Below are 26,006 nucleotides of genomic sequence, written 5' to 3'. Positions count from 1 at the left end.
ATAAGGCTCTGGTGAGGCCTCACCTTGAATATTGTGAGCAGTTTTGGGCTCCTCATCTAAGATGTGCTGGTATTGAAGAGTATTCGGAGAAGGTTCACAAGGATGATTCCAGGAATGAAAGGGTTATCATATGAGAAATGTTTGATGGCTCTGGGCATGTACTTGCTAGAATTTAAAAGGATGAGAGGGGATCTCATTGAAACCTTTCAAATGTTGAAAGGCCTAGACAGAGTAGATGTGGAAAGGATGTTACCCATCTTCTCAAGCTGGCTTATTTCCTCTTTTCCCTCTCCCTCCCCTTCCTCTCTGCATACTCCCTCTCTCTCTGCCCCTATTAATGTTTCAATGGTCAACGCCTGTTCTAAGGTTAGGTTTCTTTTGGCCAGTAGCCTTTTTTGAGTGCTTTGACTATGCATGGCACAGACAAGCCTGTCCCTTAATGCATAGAAAATCCATCTCTAAAGTCACAGCTTTGGGAAAGTTTCTGCAGTTCTGCAATGTATTCAGAAAGGCTTTCATCTTTTCATTGGTTCCTTTTGTAAAATCTTAATCTCTCAGGTTTAGGGCTCAAGTGATTTTGTAAAATGGTAACAATTTTGTCAAATGTCTTGCTTGCTGGCTTTTCAGTGGTTACTAAATTGCCTAAGAGACTGTACATCTTGGCCCCATTAAGCTAAGAAGCATGCATACGTGCTATTGCTCCTCCACATTATTCGCTTTACAATTCAGTTCAACCCTCTCGATATACCGACTCCCAGTCTTCATTAGTGCAAACAAATTTGTCAAGTTCCCCAACTGAAGACATTGCCGAGTTATTTTCACTTTAAATTCAGCGCGTCTTTCATTGTTATTATGCACAATCCTCGCATGCTTGTTGGTGTCTGTGACGGCCTTCTCCTGCAGTTTAACTCTTGCTGTTTTGTCCCGTAACTGTCAGTGCAGTTTGTGATATTCTCTGACATTAAGGTTCGTACTTGTCGCCAATTTGTTGTGTCTGTGCACAACTACATATCACTTAATGAAAACACTCATGTGGGAGGTGGCTTGAACTGGTGTATTCACATTGCAGAGAGAAAGAGAGAGTGAGCAATGCACATACCTAAACAACTGCGTGTGCGCAGACAACAGATCAAAGGTGGGGGGCCATTGCTCTAAAAGAAATAGATCCATACATTACAGGAAATAACATCTACTCCTCTCTGACAGTCAACAGAGGCGCACCTCAAGGATGTGTATGTATATAGCTCACCGCTCTACTTTCTCTTCATCCATAACTGTGTGGTTAGGCACAGCTGAAACCCATCTACAAATTTGCCAAAGACAAAGCTATTGTCAGCAGAATCTCAGATGGTGATGAGGGGGTGTACAGGAGTGAGATAGATCAGCTGGTTGAGTGGTGTTGCAGCAACAATGTCAGTGAGACCAAAGAACTGATTGTGGACTTCAGAGAGAATAAGACAAGGGAACACACACCAGTCCTCATCGATGGATCAGAAGTGGAAAGGGTGAGCAGTTTCAAGTTCAACATCTCACAGGATCTATCCTGGGCCCAGGTATTGATACAAATGCGAAGAAAGAATGTCAGATATTATATTACATTAGGAGTTTGAGAACATTTGACTCCCACAAATTTGTACAGATGTTCGGTGGAGAGCATTCTGACTGGTTGCATCACCTCCCTGCCATCGAGGTCATCTTCAAGAGGTGATATCTCAATAAGGCAACATCTATCACTGAGAACCCTCACCATCCAGAACATACCCTCTTCCCATTACTACCATCAGGGAGAAGTTATAGGACCCTGAAGACCCACACTCTGTGTTTTAGGAACAGCTTGCTTCCCTCTGCCGTCAGATTTTTGAATGGTCCGTGAACCTGTGTGTACTACCTCACTATTCCTCTTTTGCTCTGTCTATCTATCCAACTATCTACCTAACTGTCTAGCTAGTTACTTATAGTAATTTTCACGTATTACACTGTACTGCTCCCACAAAACACCAAATTTCACAGCAGATGTCAGTGATAGTAAGCCTGATTCTGATTCTGAATTGAATGAAAACCAAAGAGCCAAACAAAACATTGTTCCTCTGGAGCCAAAGTGCAAAACACTGAATATACAGTCACACACAGCATGTATCATTACATTTGCATGCATTCAAATCCATATCTCTCTTAACTAGATGTACGTCTTCTGAATTGTTATTGCTGCATTCAGCAGCCTGCAATTTCCCTTGAAGAAACATATTTTTGCAGGTTTTTTTATTGCACAATATGTCTTCTTTTGAAGATTGGTTGTTTGTCAGTCTTTGTTTAGGACATAGAACGTAATCCTTATTTATTTATTTAGAGATACAGCGTGGAATAGATCCTTCTGGCCCTTCGAGCCAGCAACTCCTGATCTAACCCTAACCAAATCAGGTAGCGATTTGCAATTACCAATTAACCTACATTAGGGACTTCTATACAGTCTATGATTTTCAATGTCAAACATAGAACTTTACAGCTCAGTGCAGGCTCTTTGGCTCACGATACTGTGCTGAGTTTTTAAGCTACTCTATGATCAATCTTCCCTCCATTTTTCTGTCATCCATGTGCCTATCTAAGAGTTTCTCAATTGTCCCCAGATATATGTGCCTCTACCAGCACCTTCCGCAGGGTGTTCCATGCACCCACCACTCTCTCTGTTAAAAAAAAAGCTGCCTTTAACATCCCCTCTATACTTTCCTCTAATCACCTCAGAAGTTTTGCCCTCTGGTATTAGACATTTCCACCCTGTGAAAATGTCTTTGGTGTCTACTTGATCTATGCATCTTATTGCCTTGTACACCTCTATCAAGTCTCCTCTTATCTTCCTTCACTCAAAGAGAAAAGCCCTAGCTCACTCAGTCTATCCTCATAAGACATGCTCTCTAATCCAGACAGGATCTTGGTAAATCTCCTCTTCGAAAGCATCCTTCCTATAATGAGGTGACCAGAACTGAACACAATATTCCAAATGAAGTTTAACCAGAATTTTATAGAGCTGCAATAGTACCTTGCATGTATAGTTTTTTGTCCTGTGAATTATCATCAGAGACTCCCAGCACCCAGGGCATGTTCTCTCCTCACTGCTGCAATCAGGAGGAAGGTACAAGAGCCTCAGGGCTTATGCCACCAGGTTCAGGAACAGTTATTACCCCTCAACCATCAGGCTCTTGAACAAAGGGGATAATTTCATTCAACTTCACTTGCTCCATCATTGGAATGTTCCTAAAACCTATGCATTCACTTTCAAGGACTCTTCATCTCATATTCTCGATATTTATTGCTTATTCATTGATAATAATTTATTTCTTTTTGTATTTGCGCAGTTTGTTGTCTTCGCTCTCTGGTTGAACACCCTAGTTGGGCAGTCTTTCACTGGTTCTGTTATGGTTACTTATTTATTCGTTTGTTGACATACAGTGCAGATTAGGCCCTTCAGCCCCTTTGAGCCACGCAACTGCCCAGCAATCCCCTAATTTAATCCTAGCCTAATCACAAAACAATTTTCAATGACCAATTAATCTACCAACTGGTACATCTTTGGAATGTGGGAGGAAACCAGTGCATTTGGAGGAATCCCATATGGTTAGGGGGAGAACGTACAAACCCCTTACAGGCAGTGGTGGGAATTGAACCCTTGTCTCTGGTACTGTGGAGCATTGTGCTAACCACTACGCTACAGTGCTGCATATTCTATGGATTTATTGAGGGTTTTATATGGTGTCACGTACCCTGTGACGGGTTAAAGAACCAGCAGAAATGAAAAACACCTTGGAGTCTGGTATTGCTGTTAACTAATGCTATTTATTAGTAACTAAGCAATACAGTAATATAAATTCAGATATATCAGACAGTTTAGCAATGAAAAAACAATATGTGTGGAAATATAAAAACCAAGCTTCTTCAAGCCTAGGGGTAAATGGATACAGTCTTACGATGATGGGTAAAGTTCAGTTCAGTTCAGTTCGTGATATTCAGTTGAGTAGTGATGGAGAGAAAGAGGTGTCTAGTTCTTCAGGTGAGCTGATGCCGTCGATCTTCTCGTTGTCCTCTGAAACTTCCAAGTTAGCCAAACTTGACCAACTTAAGAGCACTGTCTTCAAGTGATAGTCTACCAACCCAGGTAAAGGTTAGACACACTGGTAGACTCCACAGGGTCGCTCTTTCATGCACTAATAATCTCAGATCGATCCTCAGTCCCACACTCGTGGGCACCTGAACGGGATAGCGGTAACTTCACCACACCTTCGTGCATCTGCGTGTCCTGTGAAACAGGCAGTTACGCTGGTTTAAGTACTGTTGTGCCGAACACCAGCTGTCCGTCAAGTAGCTCCTCCCTTCTCTCTCTGTAGGAACTCAGAAGCTGGCAGTGTCCTTGCAGAAATCCCAAACAAACTTTGAGCAGTCTTCGCCTCTCTCTTAATAACAGGTTGTTTGTGCTGTACAGCTCTCTCTCTTTTTTTAAAAGCACAGTTCATAAGGGATAATTCAGGATCCCGTCACACCTCCCTCCTTTTAGGAAAAACTTTGATGAAGCAGCAAAATTTTTAGTTTAACTGTAGACTACAAAATTTGAAACAATACATGTATACTTATCAGATAACAGAGCAAAACATGTACAACTTCTAACTTAACATCTGGATAAACAATCAGCTATAATGTTGTCAGTACCTTTCACGCGTTTTATTTTCAGGTCATATTCCTGCAAGATCAGACTTCAGTTTAATAACCTTCTGTTCTTATCCTTCATCCAGAAACACCAATAGATTATGGTCCGTGTAAACCACAAGTGGTTTCTGGGCAGGACAAACATAGACTTCAAAATGTTGTAAAGTTAAAATAAGTGATAGCAACTCCTTTCCCACAGTAGGATAATTTTTCTGGTGCACATTTAATTTCTTTGAGAAATAAGCTACTGAATATTCAATTTCATCATCATCCTTTTGCAACAATACTGCCCCGGCAGTGTCATCACTGGCGTCTGTCGCTATAGAGAATGGTTTTGAAAAATCAGGTGCTTTTAGCACAGGATGATAACACAGAATAGTTTCCAGGCATTCAAATGCTTCCTGGCAAAGGTCACTCCATACAAATCTTTCACTCTTCCCTAGTAGTTTCATTAGGGGGAGAGCGATATCTGCGAAGTTCTTACAAAACTCACGGTAATACCCAACCTTTCCTAAAAACCTTCTTAAAGATTTCTTGCCCATTGGAACGGGAACCTCAGCAATAGCTTGAACCTTGGCCTGTACAGGAGCCAGTTGGCTCTGGCCTACTACATAGCCCAGATATGTAACTGTGGCATGACCAAACTCACTCTTATCAAGGTTCATGGTAAGATTGGCCTTGGACAGCCTGTCAAATAGTTTCTCTACCGCTGAGATATGCTCTTCCCACGTGTCATTCCGTACAACCAGATCATCAATATAAGCCCCTGTATTTTCTAAACCCTGACTTACTGAATTCATCATCCTTTGGAATGTCCCTGGAGCATTTTTCATCCCAAAGGGTAAAACATTGTACTCATACAGTCCAGATGGTGTTAAAATGCAGATGTTTCTTTAGCCCTTTCTGTCAAAGGAACACTCCAGTATCCTTTTAACAGGTCAATCTTTGTGAGGTATTTAGCCTTTCCCACTTTATCAATACAGTTATCCACTTTCTTTTCTTGTTCTTTCTTGTTTCCAATTTCTCGTTCAACCATTTTACTTTTCTCTAAATTCATTCTGTAGGGATGCTGTTTGATTGGCTCGGCTGAGCCTACAATGACGTCATGCACTGCAGCTGTGCACTGTCTTGGAATGTCAGGCAATAAATCTTTATACTTGCTAATTAAGCCCTTCAATTGTTTTTGCTGTGCAGGCTCCAAATGATGGACTTTGTTATTAATATTTTTCAAAACAATAGTGTTTTCGAATTTTGTGGAGACTACATTGAGTTCATTAAAATTACCTGGTATCTCGGTACCAGGCCCCACAGCTTCATTTGTTTTCATAACAGTACTCACGGGTAATGTCTTCGTGTCATGATAAGGCTTGAGCATGTTTATGTCAACGACTTAAGTAGCCTTCCTTCGGTCATGAGTTCCAATAACATAATTTAAAGAATCAATTTTGTTAATTATCTGGTATGGTCCACTAAATTGCACTTGGAGGGGGTTGGTCAAAAGTGGGAACAGGACTAAGACCCTTTCTCCAACCTGAAACACCTGTTCCCTCGCTTTCCTGTCAAATCTGTGTTTCATTTTAATTTGAGCATTCTGCCAATTCTGCTTTGCAAGGTCACAAGCCTTGTTAAGCCTATCTCGAAACTCCAAAACATAATCCAGCACACTGACACAGACTTTCGAATCAGACCACTGTTCTCTGAGCAGGGTCAAAGGCCTCTGGGCTTGTGGCCAAAAACAAGTTCAAACGGACTAAACCCCAATGATTCTAACGGCAAAAAGTAATAAATATGTACCTTCATCCCAGTCCCTGTCATTCTCAGAACAGTAGGTTTTAATCATGGTCTTTAAAGTGGAATGAAACTGCTCCAAGGCCCCTTGAGACTCCGGGTGGTAGGCAGATGACAGAATTTGTTTAGCCCCCAGCTCAGAAACTATTTGCTGGAATACTCCCTGCCCTGGTCGGACTGAATTTCCTTGAGTAGACCAACCATAGTAAAAAACTTAATGAGAGCCTTCACCACCGTTTAAGCCTTAATATTATGGAGCGGGATGGCTTCAGGGAACCTAGAATCAGCACACATGACAGTTAACACGTACTGACGGCCAGCTGCAGTCTTTGGCAGTGGGCCAACACAATCCACCATGACTGGGGAAAATGGTTCAATCGGCGGAAGTGGTGCTTTTGGGATGGCCTGATTTGGTTTTCCAACCACCTGGCACGTATGACAACCTCTGCAATAATTCACCATATCCTTCCTCATGTTAGGCCAATAAAATTTCCTCATAATCCTGTGCACTGTCTTCTTCACTCCAAAATGTCCACCTAAAGGCATCTTGTGGGCCAGGTTTAAAATTTTAGCCCTGTAAACCTTTGGGACCACTACCTGGTGCACAATAGCCCAATCCTCACTTGCAGGCACAGTGGCTGGTCTCCTCTTCCTCATGAACACCCCATCTTTTAGGTAAGTGGTCTCTTTCTGAATTTCATCCTCAGAGAGAGCTGTCTCTTGTAAAGCCACAATTTCAGGATCTTTATTTTGTTCCTCTATAAAGTCCTTATCGAGGAAGGAAAAGTCTCTCTCATCAGCCTTACTACCCTCTAGGTCCGGTTGGAATAGGGATGGTAAGAAAGTCTCTGATAAATCATCATGAGCATCAGCAGACTTTCTGGACATGCTTCGAGTCACTGCACATGCGGGATAAGTATCAGTATCTCTGTGTGGGTCGTTAGCAGTAGCAAGCTTGCTCGTTAGCTGAACTGCTGGATAAACATCCCCAGCTGCAAGGTCATTACCCAGCAATGCATCAACATTGTCTATCGGTAATTCAGATCGTACCCCTATCATGACTGGTCTGGATGCCAAGTCGCATTTCAAAACTACCTTATGAAAAGGTACGGCCTCAGTCCCCTTTCCAATACCTTTGATAATATTCACTTCACCAGTCTCTGTCTCAGCACCGAATTCCAAAACACACTGTATTATCAGTGACTGAAAAGCCCCAGTATCTCCCCAGATTCTCACTGGAACTGGGGTTGACCCCTCCTTCACAGACACAAATCCATTTGAAATAAACTGCTCCAATCCTTCTTGAACTCGGTCAGACCCCTCCTTCCTCAGCGGTGTCTTAATCGGCTGAACATAAGCATTTGGGGTTGTCACCTTTTCTTTTCCATTATCCCTCTTTTAAGCAAAACAATTAGCTGCCACATGACTGGGCTTCTTACAATAGTAACATGTTAAACTGGGAAATTCTCCCCCCAACTGCTTTCCATCCTCCTTACTTTTGTCACTAGTCCTCAGCTTACTTTCTAGTTTAGCCAGTGGGTTATCTCTATTACCCTTTTGGTAACTCCTATTCAGAAAAAAACCTAACCTTATGAGTCAAGGCATACTTGTCTGCTAATTTAGCAGACTCTGACAGTGTCGCTGCCTCTTTCTCATCTAAGTACGTCCTTACCTTATACCATCAGGGACGCAACTTTTAAACTGTTCAATCAATATCAACTCTTTCAGGTTGTCAATATTCTCACTTGCCCCTTTCGAGGTACACCAATGATCAAAGTACACCTGCATCTCACGGGCAAACTCTAGATACGTGCGGTCCTAAGGCTTCCTCAAATTTTGGGACCTTTGCCTGTACGCCTCCAGAACCAACTCGTAAACTTTAAGTGCAGTACCTTTCACTGTATCATAATTATTTGCATCTACAACAGACAATGCCGAATACGCTCGTTGAGCCTTCCCCTTAATCACACTTTGTAACAGGACAGTCCACTGATCTCTCGGCCACTTCCGATTTATAGCCACTTTTTCAAAATGTAGGAAATACCTATTGACTTCTGTTTTCTCAGATGGAGGTACCAACTTAATTTGTTGGCTAACATTAAATGGTACAACCGGCTCCCTACTACGGCCTGGCACTTGACCTCCTTGCCACATCATCTCCCTCTCAAACTCTCTCTGTTTTTCTGCCTCAGCGGCCTCGAGCTCTTTCAGTTGCAACTCATGCTGTCTTTTCCTGTCCTCAGCCTCCAGCCTGAATTGCTCTACCTGAAGCTGAACCTCAGGCTCAGTAAGTTTACCTCCATCGAGTAACTCTAACACCTCCTCTTCAAACTCTCCCTTAGCTACATAATGCTGGGCTATTACCGTCTGCATCTGAGCTTTCCTCATTTTAGTGGTCACCTTTAGTCTTAACCTTTGAGCGATTGTCAACAGCACATTCCTGGTCGCATCCTCCAACGCTTCAGGGATTGGTTCCAACTGAAACCTCTCAACACTAACCTCTGTTTCTGCTGTTTTCCCACACAAACAAATAAAAAAGGATTTTCTCCAATCAATACAAATAAGCCCCCACACAATTTGTTCAAATCCCTGACGCAGGCCCCAATTTTGTCACGTACCCTGTGACGGGTTAAAGAACCAGCGGAAATGGAGAACATCTTGGAGTCTGGTATTGCTGTTAACTAATGGTATTTATTAGTAACTACGCAATACAGTAATATAAATTCAGATATAGCAAACAGGTTAGCAATGAATATATATATGTATAAGTGTGGAAATATAAAAACCAAGCTTCTTCAAGCCTAGAGGTAAATGGATACAGTCTTAACGATGGGGGATAAAGTTCATGATATTGAGTTCGTGGTACTGTCTCTTAATAACGTTGTCTGTGCTCTCTTATTGGGGCATTCCGACAGGGTGTACATGTGTGCTGGGTTACATACGGTAACACGTACTGTACCTACTTTGATAATGCCTTTTTACTTTGAACTTTGAAACCTTTCCTACATAACAGTTCCTTTAAGAATCTGCACAGTGATGGTGATTTTGCTGTGCAAATGTTTCCCTGCCCACACACAGTACTTTCTCTGACAAAGGAGAATTTGCCCTGGAATCTGGGTGCCAGCGTCCCATGGCAATTGATTCCCATCTTGTTGCAGACATCGTGAAGAAGGTGCAGAAGCCTCCTCCTCTGTGTCGGCCCTCAGTCTCGGTGGATCAGGCCCCTGTGGAGTGCATCCAGATCATGAGGCAGTGCTGGAGTGAGCAGCCAGACAGGAGACCGACCTTCGAGCAAATCTTTGACCAGGTCAGATTCATTTCAAAACATTCAATGAAATTTCTCATTCTGCGTTAACAGCCAAAGATGTCTTGCAAGTGTGGCCCAGGACAGGCGTCTTTGGCCTCCTGCCTGCAGTGCCTCCACCCTTGATCCTTGTCTTCCTCTGGGAGCACATCATTAGATCCTGTCCCTCAGTCATAGAATGGTGCAACACAGAAACAGGTCCCTCAGCCCACCTCAAGGCTGAGAGTGTGCTTATCGACTCTAATCCCAATTGACCCATGTCCCTCTCCACCTTTCCTATCGAAGCACCATTCCAAATGCCTTATAAATGTAAACACGAGATTCTGCAGATGCTGGAAGGTTGGAACAACACACACACACACACACACACACACACACACACACACACACACACACACACAAAATGCTGGAGGAATTCAGCAGGTCAGGCCACATCTATGGAAATAAATAAACAGTCCACATTTCAGGTCAAGATCCTTCATCATGACTGGAAAGGAAGGGAGAAGATATCAGAATAAGAAGGTGGGGTGGGGAGAGGACAACCTAGAAGATGATAAGTGAAGCCAGGTGAGTGGGAGAGGAGGGATGAAGTAAGAAGCTGGGAGGTGATAGATGAAGGGCTGAAGAAGAAGGAATCTGATAGGAGAGGAGAGTGGAGCAGAGGAGAAAGAGAAGGAGTAAGGCACCGGGGGAAGTGATAGGCAGGTGAGGAAAGGAGGTAAGAGGCCACAGTGAGGAATAGAAGCTGGGGGTGGGGGGTGGGGGATGGATTACCAGAAGAAATCGATCTTCATGCCATCAGGTTAGAGGCTACCTAGACAGAAAATGAGGTGTTGCTCCTCCAACCAGAGAGAGGCCTCACCATGGCAGAAGAGTAGGTCATGGACTGACATGTCAGAATGGAAATGGTGATAGGAAATAAATTGGCTGGCTACCAGAAAGTTTCACTTTTTGCAGATGGAGCGGAAGTGCTAGTTACATCTGCCTCTACCACCACCTCTGTCATTTATGTCTATACTCATGAAACTGCAGACACTGGAACTCTGGAACAACACACACAAAGGAGGTGGACAAACTCAGCAGGTCAGGCAGCATCTGTGAAAAGAAACGGAAAGTTGACATTTCAGGCCAAGGCCCTTAAATCCGGAATCCAGTCCCGATAAAAGGTTTCAACCTAAAATGTCACAAAAGTAGGGGTGTTGTGAATAGTCTGGAGGGCTGTCAGAGGTTACAGCGGGACATCGATAGGATGCAGAACTGGGCTGAGAAGTGGTAGATGGAGTTCAACCCAGATAAGTGTGAAGTGGTTCATCTTGGTAAGTCAAATTTGAAAACAGAATATAATATTAATGGTAAGACTCTTGGCCGAGTGGAGGATCAGCAAAATCTTGGGGTACATGTCCATAGGACACTCAAAGCTGCTGTGTAAGTTGACAGTGTTATTAAGAAGGCTTATGGTGTGTTGACCTTCATCAACCATGGGATTGAGTTCAAGAGCTGTGAGATAACGTTACAGCTATGTAAGACCTTGGTCAGAACCCACTTGGAAAACTGTGTTCAGTTCTGGTCACCTCATTGCAGGAAGGATGTTGATACTATAGAGAGAGTGCAGAGGAGATCTACAAGGATGTTGCCTGGATTAGAGGGCGTACCTTATGAGAATAGATTGAGTGAACTTAGTCTTTTCTCCTTGGAACAACAGAGGATGAGAAGTGACTTGATAGAGGTGTATAAGATGCTGAGAGGCATTGATCGTGTGATCCAGAGGCTTTTTCCCGGGGTTGAAATGGCTAACACGAGGGGGCATAGTTTTAAGGTGCTTGGAAGTAGGTACAGAGGAGATGTCAGAGATACGTTTTTCACACAGAGAGTGGTGAGTGTGTGGAATGCACTGCCAGTGACGGTGGTAGATATGGATACAGTAGGGTCTTTTAATAGTCTCTTAGATAGGTACATGGAGCTTAGAAAAATAGAGGGCTTTTGGTAGGGAAACTCTAGGCAGTTTCTAGAGTAGTTTACATGGTCAGCACAACATTGTGGGCCGAAGGGCCTGGAATGTGCTGTTGATTTCTGTGTTTCTATGTTAACTGCACATTTTCCTCCACAGATGCTGTCTGACTTGCTGAGGTCCTCCAACTCTTTGTGTGTTCATATATAGGGACTCCAATGACAGCAGTAAATTTGATCTTGATTCCCATAACAAATAGATTTTCAATAACTGAATTTCTGCACCCTCTGTCACTGAAGGAAATATGCCCCTCAGATCGCTCTCCCCTCTCACCTTGAACTTGTGTCCTCTCATTCAAATCTCCTCATCTCTCAGAGAAAGATTCTGACTACACATCCCATCTATTCTCCTCATATCCAGCCTCATTTCTGCAATTTTCCAATTACCTGCCTTTAAGTACTTTGAGTGATCCATCCTTCACCACCCTCTGTAACAGAAAATTCTAGAGGTTCACCACCCTCTGTGAGAAGAAATCTGTACTTGGTATTGGCTTTATTATGGTCATATATATCGAGAAACAGTCTTACATGCTGTATGTACAGATCAGATTAATGATCCTGGGAGTGAAAGGGTTAACATGTGAGGGGCATTCAATGGCTCTAGGCCTGTATTCATGAGAGTTCAGAAGAATGAAGGACAAATCTCACTGAAACCTATCCAATATTGAAAGGCTTAAATAGAGAGGACATGGAGAAGATGTTTCCTATAGAAACATAGAAAACCTGCAGCACAATACAGGCCCTTCGGCTCACAATGTTGTGCCAAACAGGTACTTACTTTAAAAATTACCTAGTCCTCTATTTTCCTGAGCTCCATGTACCTATCCAGGAGTCTGTTAAAGACCCTATTGAATCTGCCTCCACCACCATCACCAGGAGCACATTCCATGCACTCACCACTATCTGAGTAAAAAACTTACCCCTGATATCTCTGTACCTACTCCTAAGCACCTTAAAATTATGCAACACACATCAAAGTTGCTGGTGAACGCAGCAGGCCAGGCAGCATCTATAGGAAGAGGTACAGTTGACATTATGGGCTGAGACCCTTCGTCAGGACTAACTGAAAGAAGAGATAGTAAGAGATTTGAGAGGGGGAGGGGGAGATCCGAAATGATAGGAGAGGACAGGAGGGGGAGGGATGGAGCCAAGAACTGGAAAGTTGATTGGCAAAAGGGATACAAGGCTGGAAAAGGGAGAGAATGATGGGACGAGAGGCCTAGGGAGAAAGGGGTGGGGGAGCCCAGAGGGTGGGCAAGGAGTTATAGTGAGAGGGACAGAAGGAAAAAGAGAGAGAAAAAAAGGGGGAAAGAAAAAAAATATATAATAAATAAATAAATAAATAATGGATGGGGTACGAGGGGGAGGTGGGGCATTAACAGAAGTTAGAGAAGTCAATGTTCATGCCATCAGGTTGGAGGCTACCCAGATGGAATATGAAGTGTTGTTCCTCCAACCTGGGTGTGGCTTCATCTTTACAGTAGAGGAGGCCGTGGATAGACATATCAGAATGGGAATAGGACATGGAATTAAAATGTGTGGCCACTGGGAGATCCTGTTTTCTCTGGCGGACAGAGCGTAGGTGTTCAGCAAAGCGGTCTCCCAGTCTGCGTCGGGTCTCGCCAATATATAGAAGGCCACACCGGGAGCACCGGACGCAGTATATCACCCCAGCCGACTCACAGGTGAAGTGTCGCCTCACCTGGAAGGACTGTTTGGGGCCCTGAATGGTGGTAAGGGAGGAAGTGTAAGGGCATGTGTAGCACTTGTTCCGCTTACACGGATAAGTGCCAGGAGGGAGATCAGTGGGAAGGGATGGGGGGGACGAATAGACAAAAGAGTCGCGTAGGGAGCGATCCCTGTGGAAAGCAGAAGGGGGGGGGAGGGAAGGATGTGCTTGGTGGTGGGATCCCGTTGGAGGTGGCGGAAGTTACGGAGAATTATATGTTGGACCTGGAGGCTGGTGGGGTGGTAGGTGAGGACAAGGGGAACCCTGTTTTTAGTAGGGTGGCGGGAGGATGGGGTGAGAGCAGATATGCGTGAAATGGGAGAGATGTGTTTGAGAGCAGAGTTGATGGTGGAGGAAGGGAAGCCCCTTTCTTTAAAAAAGGAGGACATCTCCTTCATCCTGGAATGAAAAGCCTCATCCTGAGAGCAGATGCGAGAAGGGGATGGCATTTTTGCAAGAGACGGGTGGGAAGAGGAATAGTCTAGATAGCTGTGAGAGTCCATAGACTTATAGTAGACATATACGTCTTTCCATGCCTACAACCTCAAAACTGTGCCCTCTCATGCTAGCCATTTCAGCCCTGCGAAAAAGCCTCTGACTATGCACACGATCAATGCCTCTCATCATCTTATACACCTCTATCAGGTCATCTCTCATCCTCTGTCGCTCCAAGGAGAAAAGGTTGAGTTCACTCAACATATTCTCATAAGACATGCTACCCAATCCAGGCAACATCCTTGCAAATCTCTTCTACACCCTTTCTATAGTTTCCACATCCTTTCTGTAGTGAGGTGCCAGAACTGAGCACAGAACTCCAAGTGGGGTCTGACCAGGGTCCTATATAGCTGTAACATTACCTCTTGGCTCCTAAACTCAATCCCACGATTGATGAAGGCCAACACACCGTATGCTTTCTTAACCACAGAGTCAACCTACACGGCAGCTTTGAGTGTCCAATGGACTCGGACCCCAGGATCCCTCTGATCCTCCACACTGCCAAGAGTCTTACCATTAATACTCTATTCTGTCATCATATTTGACCTACCAAAATGAACCACCTCACACTTATCCGGGTTGAACTCCATCTGCCACTTCTCAGCCCAGTTTTGCATCCTATTGATGTCCCGCTATAATAGTGCAGGAGTTACAGCCTCAGAATACAAGGACACCCCATTAGAATGGAGGTGAGGAGAAATTTCTTTTACCAGAGGGTACCGAGTCTGTGGGATTCATCGCCACAGGCAGCTGTGCAGGCAAGTTATAGTGTGTATTTAAAGCAGAGGTTGATGGGCTCTTGATTAGTAAAGTAGTCAAAGATTATGGGGAGAAGGTAGGAGATTGGGGTTAAGAGGGATAATGAATCAACCATGATGGAGTGGAAGCAGGCTCGATGAACCAACTGGCCTAACTCTGACCCTATGTCTCATCTTGCTGCACAGTGCATTGAGCAAGAACAAGTTAAAACAATAAAAGTGCAGAATTAAGTGTAACAGTTACTGAGAAAGTGCAGTGCAGGTAGACATTAGAGTCAAGATCGTAACAAGGTAGATTGTGAGGTCTAAAGTCCATTTTATTACCTTAGGAGGCTGTTCAATAGTGTGATAACAGCAGGGTGGAAGTTATTCTCCAGTCTGGTGGTACGTGATCTTAGGCTTTTGTATCTTCTGTCTGATGGGAGAGGGGAGAAGAGAGAATGTCCAAGGTGGGTAGGGTCCTTGATTATGCTGGCACCTTGACTGAGGTAGCATGAAGTGTGGGCAGAGTCCATGGAAGGGAAGTTTGCTCACATGCAGAGCAGTTGCCGTACCAAACCGTGGTGCATCCAGATAGGATGCATTTTGTGGTGCATCTATAAAAAATCAGTAAGGGTCGACAGTGCGTGCCATATTTTTCCAGCCACTTGAGGAACCGAGTTTCTATGTATTTTGGTTTGAAATTACCACCTCTTGCTTTGATGGAAATAATCTTTTAAATAAGTGGTTTCCAAACTTTTTTATGTCTTGGACCAATACCATAGCACCCAATTACAGAAAGAACATGGAGGTTTTCGATAGGACGAGAAAAGAGGTTCATCAGGATGCTGGCAGGAGTAGAGGGCACAAGTTATAAGAAGAGGTTGGATAAACTGGTTTATTTTCTCTGGGGTTTTGCAGGCTGAACAAATTCTGATTAAAGTTTATAAAGTTTTAAGAAGCCCTCCAAGAGGACCACAACCTTGTCATAGGGTTTGGAAGTTTGTGTGCCTCAATGACCCAGAGAGCTACGTTGGCTTTATGTTGTTCAATTTGTTCAGCCTGCAAAACCCCAGAGAAAATAAACCAGTTTATCCAACCTCTTCTTATAACTTGTGCCCTCTACTCCTACCAGCATCCTGATGAACCTCTTTTCTCGTCCTATCGAAAACCTCCATGTTCTTTCTGTAATTGGGTGACAAGAATTGCTCATAAAACTCCAACTACAACATGATTTCCTGCCTCATACTCAATGGGGAATAAATGCCTTCTTTACCATGTATCTCAGTGTCTGAACCTCCTCCGTTGTTCAGAGAATTTAAGTCAGGTTTTAAGAGCTTTATGCTTTGGCTCTTGGTAGGGTCACCCCTGCCAAACAGGTCAAAGGGCAGAGGTCTGACAAAGTGGTTCACTGGTCCTCCAGGTTTGGGGTTCAGCTCAGGGCTAACAACCCTGACTGTATGGAAACAGCTGTGAAGAACCCTATGGCCGTGTGCAACAGAATTCCTAAGTCTCTAAGGATTTGCATGGCTGACAGTAGTGAAAACTGAGAGAAAGCTACTGACACAGCGAAGGAAGCCCAGAACACTGGTAGCGATGGAGGACCTTCATTGTTGCCCTAAACGCCAGCGGGGTAACAGGCTGTAACATAAGAGGCAGAGATAAGGAAGATGGTCAGAGGGTAGAAATGACAACTACTGACGGGCAGGCACTTAAGCTGCGGGGAGAAAGGTTAGAGGAGACGTGCAGAGCATTTTTTTTACATAGGGAATGCTGGGTGCCTGGAATGAGCAGCCAGATATGACGATGGTGTATGAATGTGCAGGGAATGAGGGACATGAACTGTTTACAGAGAAGGTTTAGTTTGATTTGGCATAGTGTTCAACATGGATATGATGGACTGGTGGACTTTTTCCTGTGCTGTACAGTTCTGTGTTCACTTTTGGATGATCCGCCAATGGAGGGATAAGGGTCTCATGTAGAGCAGAGGTAGGAGATCAGTCCTGAGGACCATATGACCTTACTTGCCTCTGTTACTTTATCTATAATGAGACTGAAGGAGGGCATTTGGCCCATTTGGACAATGATCCCACCAGTCTCACTCCCCCATTGTTTTTCTGTGCCCCCCCTTTCTCCATCCTTGAGTGTCTGTGTGTGACCCTCCCTTTTCCTCCTCTCTCCTCCCTCTACCACCCTCTCGCCCCAACCCTCCTCCCTCGTCCGCTGCCCTCCCTCACCCCCTCCCCCCATATTGCTCCCACCCCCTCTTGCCCTCCCTCGCCCTCTCTCTTACCCTTCTCTTTACTCTCTCTTACCCTCTCTGTCTTACCCTCTCTCTCTTACCCTCTCTCTCTTACCTCCTCTCTCTCACCCCCTCTCTCTCACCCCCTCTCTCACCCCCTCTCACCCTGTCTCACCCCTCTCTCACCTTGTCTCACCCCTCTCTCTCTTACCCCCTTACCCCCCTCTTAACCCCCCATCTCCTCCTCTCTCTTTGCCCCTCCCTCCTCTCTCCCCTCTTCCCATCCTTGCCCTTCTCTCCCCACAGTTCAAGAACCTTAACAAGGGCAAGAAGACCAACATCATCGACTCCATGCTCCGGATGCTGGAGCAATATTCCAGCAACCTGGAGGACCTGATCCGCGAGCGGACAGAGGAGCTTGAGATCGAGAAGCAGAAGACTGACAGGCTCCTGACGCAGATGTTGCCAGCGTGAGTCCCTGCCCTACTCGGGCTACCCCGATGTCCTTCCTGACCCTCCAGCGGGAAGAGTTCCACAGTGAGGTCTCAGCCCCTTTGGTACCTGATTCTGGTGCTAACACAGCATGCTTACTATGTTCAGCAGAACCTCACAGGCAACAATAATATTGAAGTCCTAATGAGTCTCTGAGCCAGCAGGCCCTCTCCTGGTGTTGGCAGCATGCTTCAAGGCTGGCACCTCTGTCCACAATGTTCATCAGATCATCCCATACCAAGCTTTCACCGGACCTTGGCACGATGGACAATAATGAACCAATAAATTAATTTTCTCTTCTTAGAGGAACCTGAAACTAGGATCAGAACAGGGGTGACCTGTAGAAGATTGAAGGGCATAGATAGGACAGACGGTCAGTATCTTTTTCTCTCCCAGGGTAGGGGCACCATTGGGTCGCAGAGTGGAGATGCATCTCTACCAAAGGAGGTGTAAAGTGTTCCTTCCCTCTGCTAGCCTGCAGGTCACCCTTGGGCAAGGTGTAGCACCTATTTAGTCACCCTCCCCCCCCCCCCCCTCCACCGATCAGGGTCATGTGAAGCCATGGGAGCAGGTGGACAGTCGTATGAGAAGCCGGTGTATATCACAAATCCTGGTTATGTGACCACTGACACCAGGCAGACAACCTCTGAAGAGTATTGATAATGGCTGGGGTCATCCGTCTTGTAAAGGCACTGCCCAGAACGCAGCAATGGCAAAACACTTCTTGGAAATATTTGCCAAGAATGATCATGGTCATGGAAAGACCATGATCGCCTGCATCATTCTCCATTAGTGTTTATGGTACACTAACTATGGTGTTTATTAGTGTACCATACACACTAGTTTCTGCTGTCAGAGAGACACGAATCTTATGAACTGTCTGCTCTGAGGGGCTCTGGAGGTTGGCTCAATGAGTCTTTGGAAGATGATGTAGGGAATTAGTTCTACAGGGAATTTGTACAGTGGAAAACCCACAGGAAGGTAGAGCCAACATGAGATCTGCCATGATCCATTTGAATGGGGAGGCAAAATGGCTGTTTCCTGTTCCTTGGTTAGATCTTACAAAGAGAAACTTCATTTACCCAGTTCCATCCAACCCATCGCCCCTCCTTTGCCTTGGTTTCAGTCACACCAAACAGCCGGTGTACACGTCAGCCTCTAGCCACACCCTCATCCACATTCTTTTGAGCTGGGACCGAGATTAGCTTTATTTGTCACATGTACATTGAAACATCAAAACATGCAGTGAAATGCACTATTTTGTGTCAATGACACAGTCCGTGCATGAGCTGGGGACAGCCTGCAAGTGTTATCATGCTTCCATCACCAACATAGCATGCTACAGCTTACTAACCCTAACCCATACGTCTTTGGAATGTGAGAGGGAACCAGAGCACCCGGGGGAGATCCAAGCGATCATGAAGAGAATGTAATGTACAAACTCCTTATAGACAGTGGTGGGAATCGAACCCAGGTCATTGGCACTGTCGAACATTACTCCAACTGCTCTGCTACTGTGGTGCCTATACACGACCTCGCTGTCCATACCATGATGGGACTGTTGAGCACTGATGCTGATGACTGTTTCTTCTCCCCCCTCCAGCTCTGTGGCCCAGGCACTAAAGACAGGCGACCCTGTGGAGCCGGAACACTTTGAACAGGTCACCATCTACTTCAGCGACATCGTTGGCTTCACCACCATCTCTGCCATGAGTGATCCCATTGAGGTCGTAGACCTGCTCAACGACCTGTACACTCTGTTCGATGCCATCATTGGCTCTCATGATGTCTACAAGGTAACCACTTCTCAACAGGGAAGGGTCTGCAGAGATTTGGATTTGGGTGGGATAACTCAGCTGATGGAGTTGTGCAAGGCTGAGGAACAGTAACTCAGTTTCTCTCTGCGTAAGTACAGCCTGAACACAGAACATTACAATATAGGGAAAGGCATTTCAGCCCACACTCTCTGTGCCTGTCACTAAACCTCACATGATCTCTATCCTTTCACTTCCAGCTTGCTCATTAGCTGGCTAAATGCCTCTCAACAGAGAGTTACCAGGATGCTGCCTGGGTTAAAGAACAAGTCTTACGAGGAAAGATTGAGCAAACTAGGGCAAAGGAGGATGAGCGGCTAAAAAACAATTCCGGGAGAGGTTGGAGACAGCATTTGATGCTTATCAACTCTGGCAGGGTTTGCAGGATGTTACTCCCTACAAAGCAAAACCCAACATCGTGAATGACAGCAATGCTTCACTACCAGACGAGCTCACTGCATTTTATGTTCGCTTTGAAAGGGAGAATAAAACTCCAGCTATGCGGATTCCTGCAGCAACCAATGACCCTGTGATCTGTCTCGGGGGCCAACGTCAGACTGTCTTTTAAGAGGATAAACCCTCACAAGGCAGCAGGGCCCGATGGAGTACATTTTCAGCCTCTCGTTGCTACAATCGGAAGTTCCCACGTGCTTCAAAGAGCAACAGTTATACCAGTATCCAAGAGGATCCGAGTGAACTGCCTTAACGACTGTCATCCAGTAGCGCTCACATCTACACTGATGAAATGCTTTGAGAAGTTGGTCATGGCTAGAATCAAGGACCTGGACCCACCGCAATTTGTCTATTGCCACAATATGTCTATGGCAGGCATGATCTCAATGGCTCTCCACACAGCCTTGGGTCACCTACTCAATACAAGTACCTATGTCAGGATGCTGTTTATTGACTAAAGCTCAGCATTTAACACCATCATTCCTCTAGCTCTGATCGAAAAGCCCCAGAACATGGGACTCTGTACCTCCCTCTGCAACTGAATCCTCAACTTCCTAACCGGAAGACGACAATCTGTGTGAATTGGAAATAACATCTCCACCTCACTGACAATTAACACTGGCGTTCTACGGGGATGTGTGCTTGACCCATTGCTCTACTCTCTCTATACCCATGACTGTGTGGTTAGGCACAGATAAAACAGCATCTATAAATTTGCTGATGATACAACCTTTGGCAGAATTTCAGATGGAGATGAAAGGATGTACAGGAACGATATCTACCAGTTAGTTGAGTGGTGTCATAGCAACAACCTTGATCTCATTGTTAGCAACACCACAGAGCTGAGTGTGCTTCAGAAAGGGTAAGACAAGGGAACAGAAACCAACCCTCTGAGAGGGGTCAGAGGTGGAAAGAGTGAGCAGTTTCAAGTTCCTGGGAGTTAATATATCTGAGTACTTAACCTGGACGCAACTTATTGATGCAGCTACAAGCAAAGCAAGACAGTGACCATATTTCATTAGGAGTTTGAGGAGATTTGGTTTGTCGCTTAAAACACTTAAGAGCTTGTACAGATGTATTGTGGTGAGCATTCTGACTGGCTGCATCACTGTCAGGTGGGGGGGGGCTACTGCACAAGATTGAAGTAAGTTGCAAAAAATTGTAAAATTAGTCAGCTCCATCATGGGTACCAGCCTCTGTAATATCCAGGACATCTTCAAGGAGCAGTGCCTTAGGAAGTCAGCGTACATCATTAAGGATCCCCGCCACCCAGGACACGCCTTTTCCTCATTGTTACCATCAGGGAGGAGGTACAGGAGCCTGAAGGAACACACTCAGTGATTCAGGAACGGCTCCTTCCCCTCTGCCATCTGATTTCTGAATGGACATTGAACCACGAACACCACCTCACTACATTTTTATTACTATTTTTGCACTACTTATTTTAATCTAACTATTTAATTGATATATATATACTGTAACTCAGGTTTTTCTCTCTATTTATATGCCATGTTTTGATATATACTGCTGCCGTAAAGTTAACAAGTGGCATGTGGGCAAGACATTGGACTAACGATCTGAAGTTCGTGAGTTCGAGCCCCAGCTGAGGCAACGTGTTGTGTCCTTGAGCAAGGCACTTAATCACACATTGCTCTGCGACGACACTGGTGCCAAGCTGTATGGGTCCTAATGCCCTTCCCTTGGGCAACATTGGTGTCGTGGAGAGGAGAGACTTGCAGCATGGGCAACTGCTGGTCTTCCATACAACCTTGCCCAGGCCTGCGCCCTGGAGAGTGAAGACTTTCCAGGTGCAGATCCATGGTCTTGCAAGACTAACAGATGCTTTTATTTATTTAAAGTTAATAAATTTCACAACATATACTGGTGATATTAAACCTGATTCTTATTGGTTAATGGTGTGCAAGTGGACAGCTAGACTTTTTCCCAGAGTGCAAGTGGCTAATATGAAGGGTGGGGGCGTAATCTTATGGTGATTGGAGGAAAGTATAAGGGTGATGTCAGAGGTATTTTGGAGGGTGTGTGGAACGTGCTGTTGGGAGTGGTGGTAGAGGAAGATACATAAGGGAGATTTAAGTAACTCTTAGATAGGTGTATAGATGATAGATGGGCTATGTAGGAGGGAAGGGTTAGATTAAAAGGTTGGCACAAGATTGTGGATTGAAAGGCCTGTTCTGTGTTGTACTCTTCTACTGAGGCTATTGGTTGGGGTCAACCATGAATGTTGTGTCCCAGCTGTCTACACGACACACAAGCCAGGAGAGTGCGATATGGAGAGCAAACTGTTGCCCATGTAGCAGGCTGCCCCTCTGCACGTCTGATGAATCCAAAGGGACAGCAGAGACCAATACAGTTTGCACTAGCAGAGTCGCAGGAGTTGCCAGTCAGCATTGAACTCAACATAGGACTGCCTTAGGGACTCCAGCTCTGGATTTTTCCATTGGGGCTTACTCACAAAGCCTCCCCAATGTATAGCTGCAAGGCAGCAGAGGTTTAATATCAGAGTTTCCCTTCCACATGAGCTGCTGACTGCGGCTGAGAGGCCCCATCTGCCCAAAGCGACTGGTTTTAAGGTCCCAGTCAGTTACGCTTCTCTTGTCAGTAGAAATGGCTCCGCTGGGCTTAGTAGCCAAGTCATGTGTGAAAGCCAGGAGCTGGACTTGTTTGTCAGAGACTATTTGAGGTGTACGCCATTGGGAGCATTTAATGGGTAGTGAGAGCTTATCCCCACTACCACCCCCAGCTTTGACACCCGTAAGGTACCTGTACTGTTCCACGTTCTGTGTTAAACATTGCTATTGTATTGCACGTCTTCAATAAATTTTTGGTTTTAGCCTATTTTGGTAAGGCCTATCTGGAAACCCAGTGTTTGTATCATTTGCCAACAATAACTCCATGCTGCAACACCTTATATTCTATCTGGGTAGCCTCCAACTTGATGGCGTGAATATCGATATCCTTCCGGTAAAAAAAATTCCCACCCCTCCCCTCTTCCTCTCTTCCCCAATCTGGCCTTTTACCTCTTCTCACCTATCACCTCCCCCTGAGCCCCCTCCTCCTTCACTTTCTCCTATGGTCCACTCTCCTCTCCTATCAGATTCCTTCTTCTCCAGCCCTTACCTTTCCTACCCACCTGGCTTCCCCCATCACCTAGAGCTATCCTCCTTCTCCTTCCCCTCCCCCCACCTTTTTATTCTGTTCATCTTCCCCTTTCCATTTCAGTTCTGAAAAAGATTCTCAGCCTGAAACTTTGTCTGTCTATTCATTTCCGTAGATGCTGCCTGACCTGCTGAGTTCCTCCTGCATTTTGAGTGTGTTGCTCTGGATCTCCAGCACCTGCAGACTTTATCATCTTTATGTCTATAAGGAGTTCTCCCCGTGAATGTGTGGATTTCCTCCCATACCCCCAGGCATACGTGATAGGGCTAGAGTGTTGTGGGCATACCATGTTGGTGCCAGAAACGTTGTGACACTTGCAGCCTGGCCCAAGCACATCCTTGAACTGTGTTGGTTGTTGACACTTTGATGCATTTCACTGTATGGTTTGATGTCCCTGTGACAGATAAAGCTAATCTTTAAAAAGATAATTAATACAGGAGATTCTGCAGATGCTGGAAATCCAGAGTAACACACACAAAATGCTGGAGGAACTCAGCAAGTCAGGCAGCATCTGTGGAGAGGAAATAAAAGTTGATATTTTCAGCCGAGACTCTTCAACAGGACTGAAAGGCAAGGAGAAAGATCCCACAATACCAAGGTGAGAGGAGGGGAAGAAGTACAAGCTGGCAGGTAAGACCAAATAATGGGGGAGTGAGGGTTGAAGTGAGAAGCTGGGATGCAATAGATGAAAAAGTAAAGGGCTAAAGAATCTGATAGAAGAGGAGAGTGGACCATGGAAGAAAGTGATAGAATGAGAGGGAAGGAGAATGATGAATGGAAAAGAGAGAAGGATGAGGGAGAAATTACTGAAAGACTAATCTTTAAACATGGCTGGTGGAGTGCTGACGTGTCTCTACCAAAAGAGATTTAAGGCACTCCGCCTCTCTGCTAGCCTGCAGGTCACCCTTGGCAAGGTGTAGCACCTGCTTAACCCCACCTCACCCCTGATCAGGGTCATGTGAAGCCATGAGAGCAGGTGGTGGATGGCCGTACGAGCAGCCGGTGCAGATCACAAGTCTTGGTTATGTGACCACTGACACCAGGCAGACAATCTCTGAAGAGTATTGATAATGGCTGGGGTCACCCATCTTGTAAAGACACTGCCCAGAAGAAGGCAATGGCAAACCACTTCTGTTGAAAGATCTGCCAAGAACAATCGTGGTTATGGGACCATGATCTCCCACGTCATTTGATGATGATGCTGATGATGAATCTTCAAATGGGGGGGGCGGGTTGGACACAGGTTGAGGAGGGAAATGTTTCTGAGGGAAATGTTATGTCAGAGGACAGACTTGTGCTTGGTCCTGTCTGCTTCTATTAGTTACCTTTCATGGAGACTTTGATGTGCTTGATAGCTGAGATTTCAAACTACATTCATTAAAACTGAATGCAAACACCTTGACCTGCGAGCATGTAGAGATTTGCTTATATGTGAGTGGGTGCTTCAGAGTACAGAGGACACAGATTTAAAGTCCAGAGTAAGAGCGAGAGTTGTGAGAGACCTGTTTATGGAGTAAACTGAGTTTGTCTGGCTTTCCCAAGTGGAATGAGAGGAGGGTTATGGGTCAGGAGGGTCCCAGGGTTACTTAGATAGGCAGAAACTTGGGGTGAATGGCCTTTTGCCCACAACCATGCTGTCTATATGGCAGAGAAAGCGGCAGTGCAGTGGGTAGAGCTGTTGCCCCCAGCTCCAGAGACCAGGGTCCAATCCCAATCTCTGACTCCGTGCATGTGTGTGTGTGTGTGTGTGTGTGTGGTTTCCACCTTCTCCCTGTGACTGCGTGGGATTCCCCAGATGCTCCAGTTCTCTCTCACCCCCTCCCAAATCCCAATGAAGTGTTGGGGCTCTTCGGTTGATTGGACACTGTAAAATGTCACTCCTCCTGTGTGGGTGGGGTGGGGGGGAGTTGAGGGGGAAAATAAAATGGGATTAGTGTAAGTGGGTAGATGATGGTCAGCATAGACCCAGTGGGCTGAATGGCCCGTTTCCCTGCTGTACTTAGCCACTGGGTTTATCCAGTCTTTGCTCTGTAGGAGTCTCCAGTCCTCCAGGAACTTAAACACGATAAGAGGGCTCAAAACGGGGAAGTGTCAAGAGGAGATTGGAGATTTTGTGGGGCTGCCAGTATGGTGGCAATGGGCAGAATGGCCTCCAGCAGTGTGACCTCTCTCTCGTTCTGATTCCGCCCCCCCACCCCCACCACCCTGCAGGTGGAAACGATAGGAGATGCCTACATGGTGGCATCTGGCCTGCCCACGCGTAACGAGAACAGGCACGCAGCTGAGATCGCCAACATGTCCCTGGACATCCTCAGCAGCATCGGCACGTTCAAGATGAGGCACATGCCGGACGTCCCCGTGCGGATCCGGATCGGACTGCACTCAGGTACCTCCTCCTTCCTTCCCTTCTAAACCAACTCCTTGGTCCCTGGCTGCCCCATCTTCCCAATCATCACTCCGATGTTGATAGAACCTCCCTCCCTCAACCGTTCCTTCTCTCGCCCACATACAAGCTTCAAGATTCAACATCGTTTAACATCATTTCCTGTACACAAGTGTAAAAGAGAATGAAACAATTGTTACTCTGGCTCCGATGCAGCAGAACACAGTATTAATAATAAAAAACACAATAAATATAAATAGCTAAGATAGTTTTATACACATAAATTGATTGTACAGTATGTCCATAAAGTGTTGCTAGGAACAGGAGTGTCTGTGTGCATAAGGTGACTGACAGGAAATGACAAAGTAGTGGTGCTGGGAGGGAGGTGTGGAGGGGTGGGTTGGTGGGTGGAGGTGTTGATCAGCCTTACTGCTTGGGGAAAGTGACTGTTTCTGAGTCTAGTGGTCCTGGCGTGGATGCTGTGTAGCCTCCACCCTAATGGAAATGGGACAAACAGTCCATGAGCAGGGTGGGTTGGGTCCTTCATGATGTTACTGGCCCTTTTCCAGCATCTTTCTGTGTCTGTGTCCTTGATGGCAGGTAGGCTGGTGCCAGTGATGTGTTGGGCAGTTTTGACTGCTCGTTGTAGACCCTTCCTGTCCACCACAGTGCAGTTTCCATACCAAGCATTGA

At 45.5% G+C, this 26,006-nt stretch overlaps 1 protein-coding gene across 1 annotated transcript in view; it reads left to right on the top strand.

Annotated features, from left to right (window-relative positions):
* The window catches only part of LOC140197877 (retinal guanylyl cyclase 2-like), a 75,837-nt gene that overhangs the window by 33,735 nt on the left and 16,096 nt on the right, over nt 1–26,006 (top strand). The window contains 4 exon segments of the mRNA XM_072258427.1: nt 9,639–9,787; nt 17,301–17,464; nt 19,090–19,282; nt 25,142–25,316. Coding sequence (XP_072114528.1) covers nt 9,639–9,787; nt 17,301–17,464; nt 19,090–19,282; nt 25,142–25,316 — 681 coding nt within the window.

The sequence above is a fragment of the Mobula birostris genome, chromosome 5 (assembly GCF_030028105.1).
Source record: "Mobula birostris isolate sMobBir1 chromosome 5, sMobBir1.hap1, whole genome shotgun sequence".
NCBI lineage: Eukaryota > Metazoa > Chordata > Chondrichthyes > Myliobatiformes > Myliobatidae > Mobula > Mobula birostris.
This window is presented reverse-complemented; position numbering and strand designations above follow the sequence as displayed.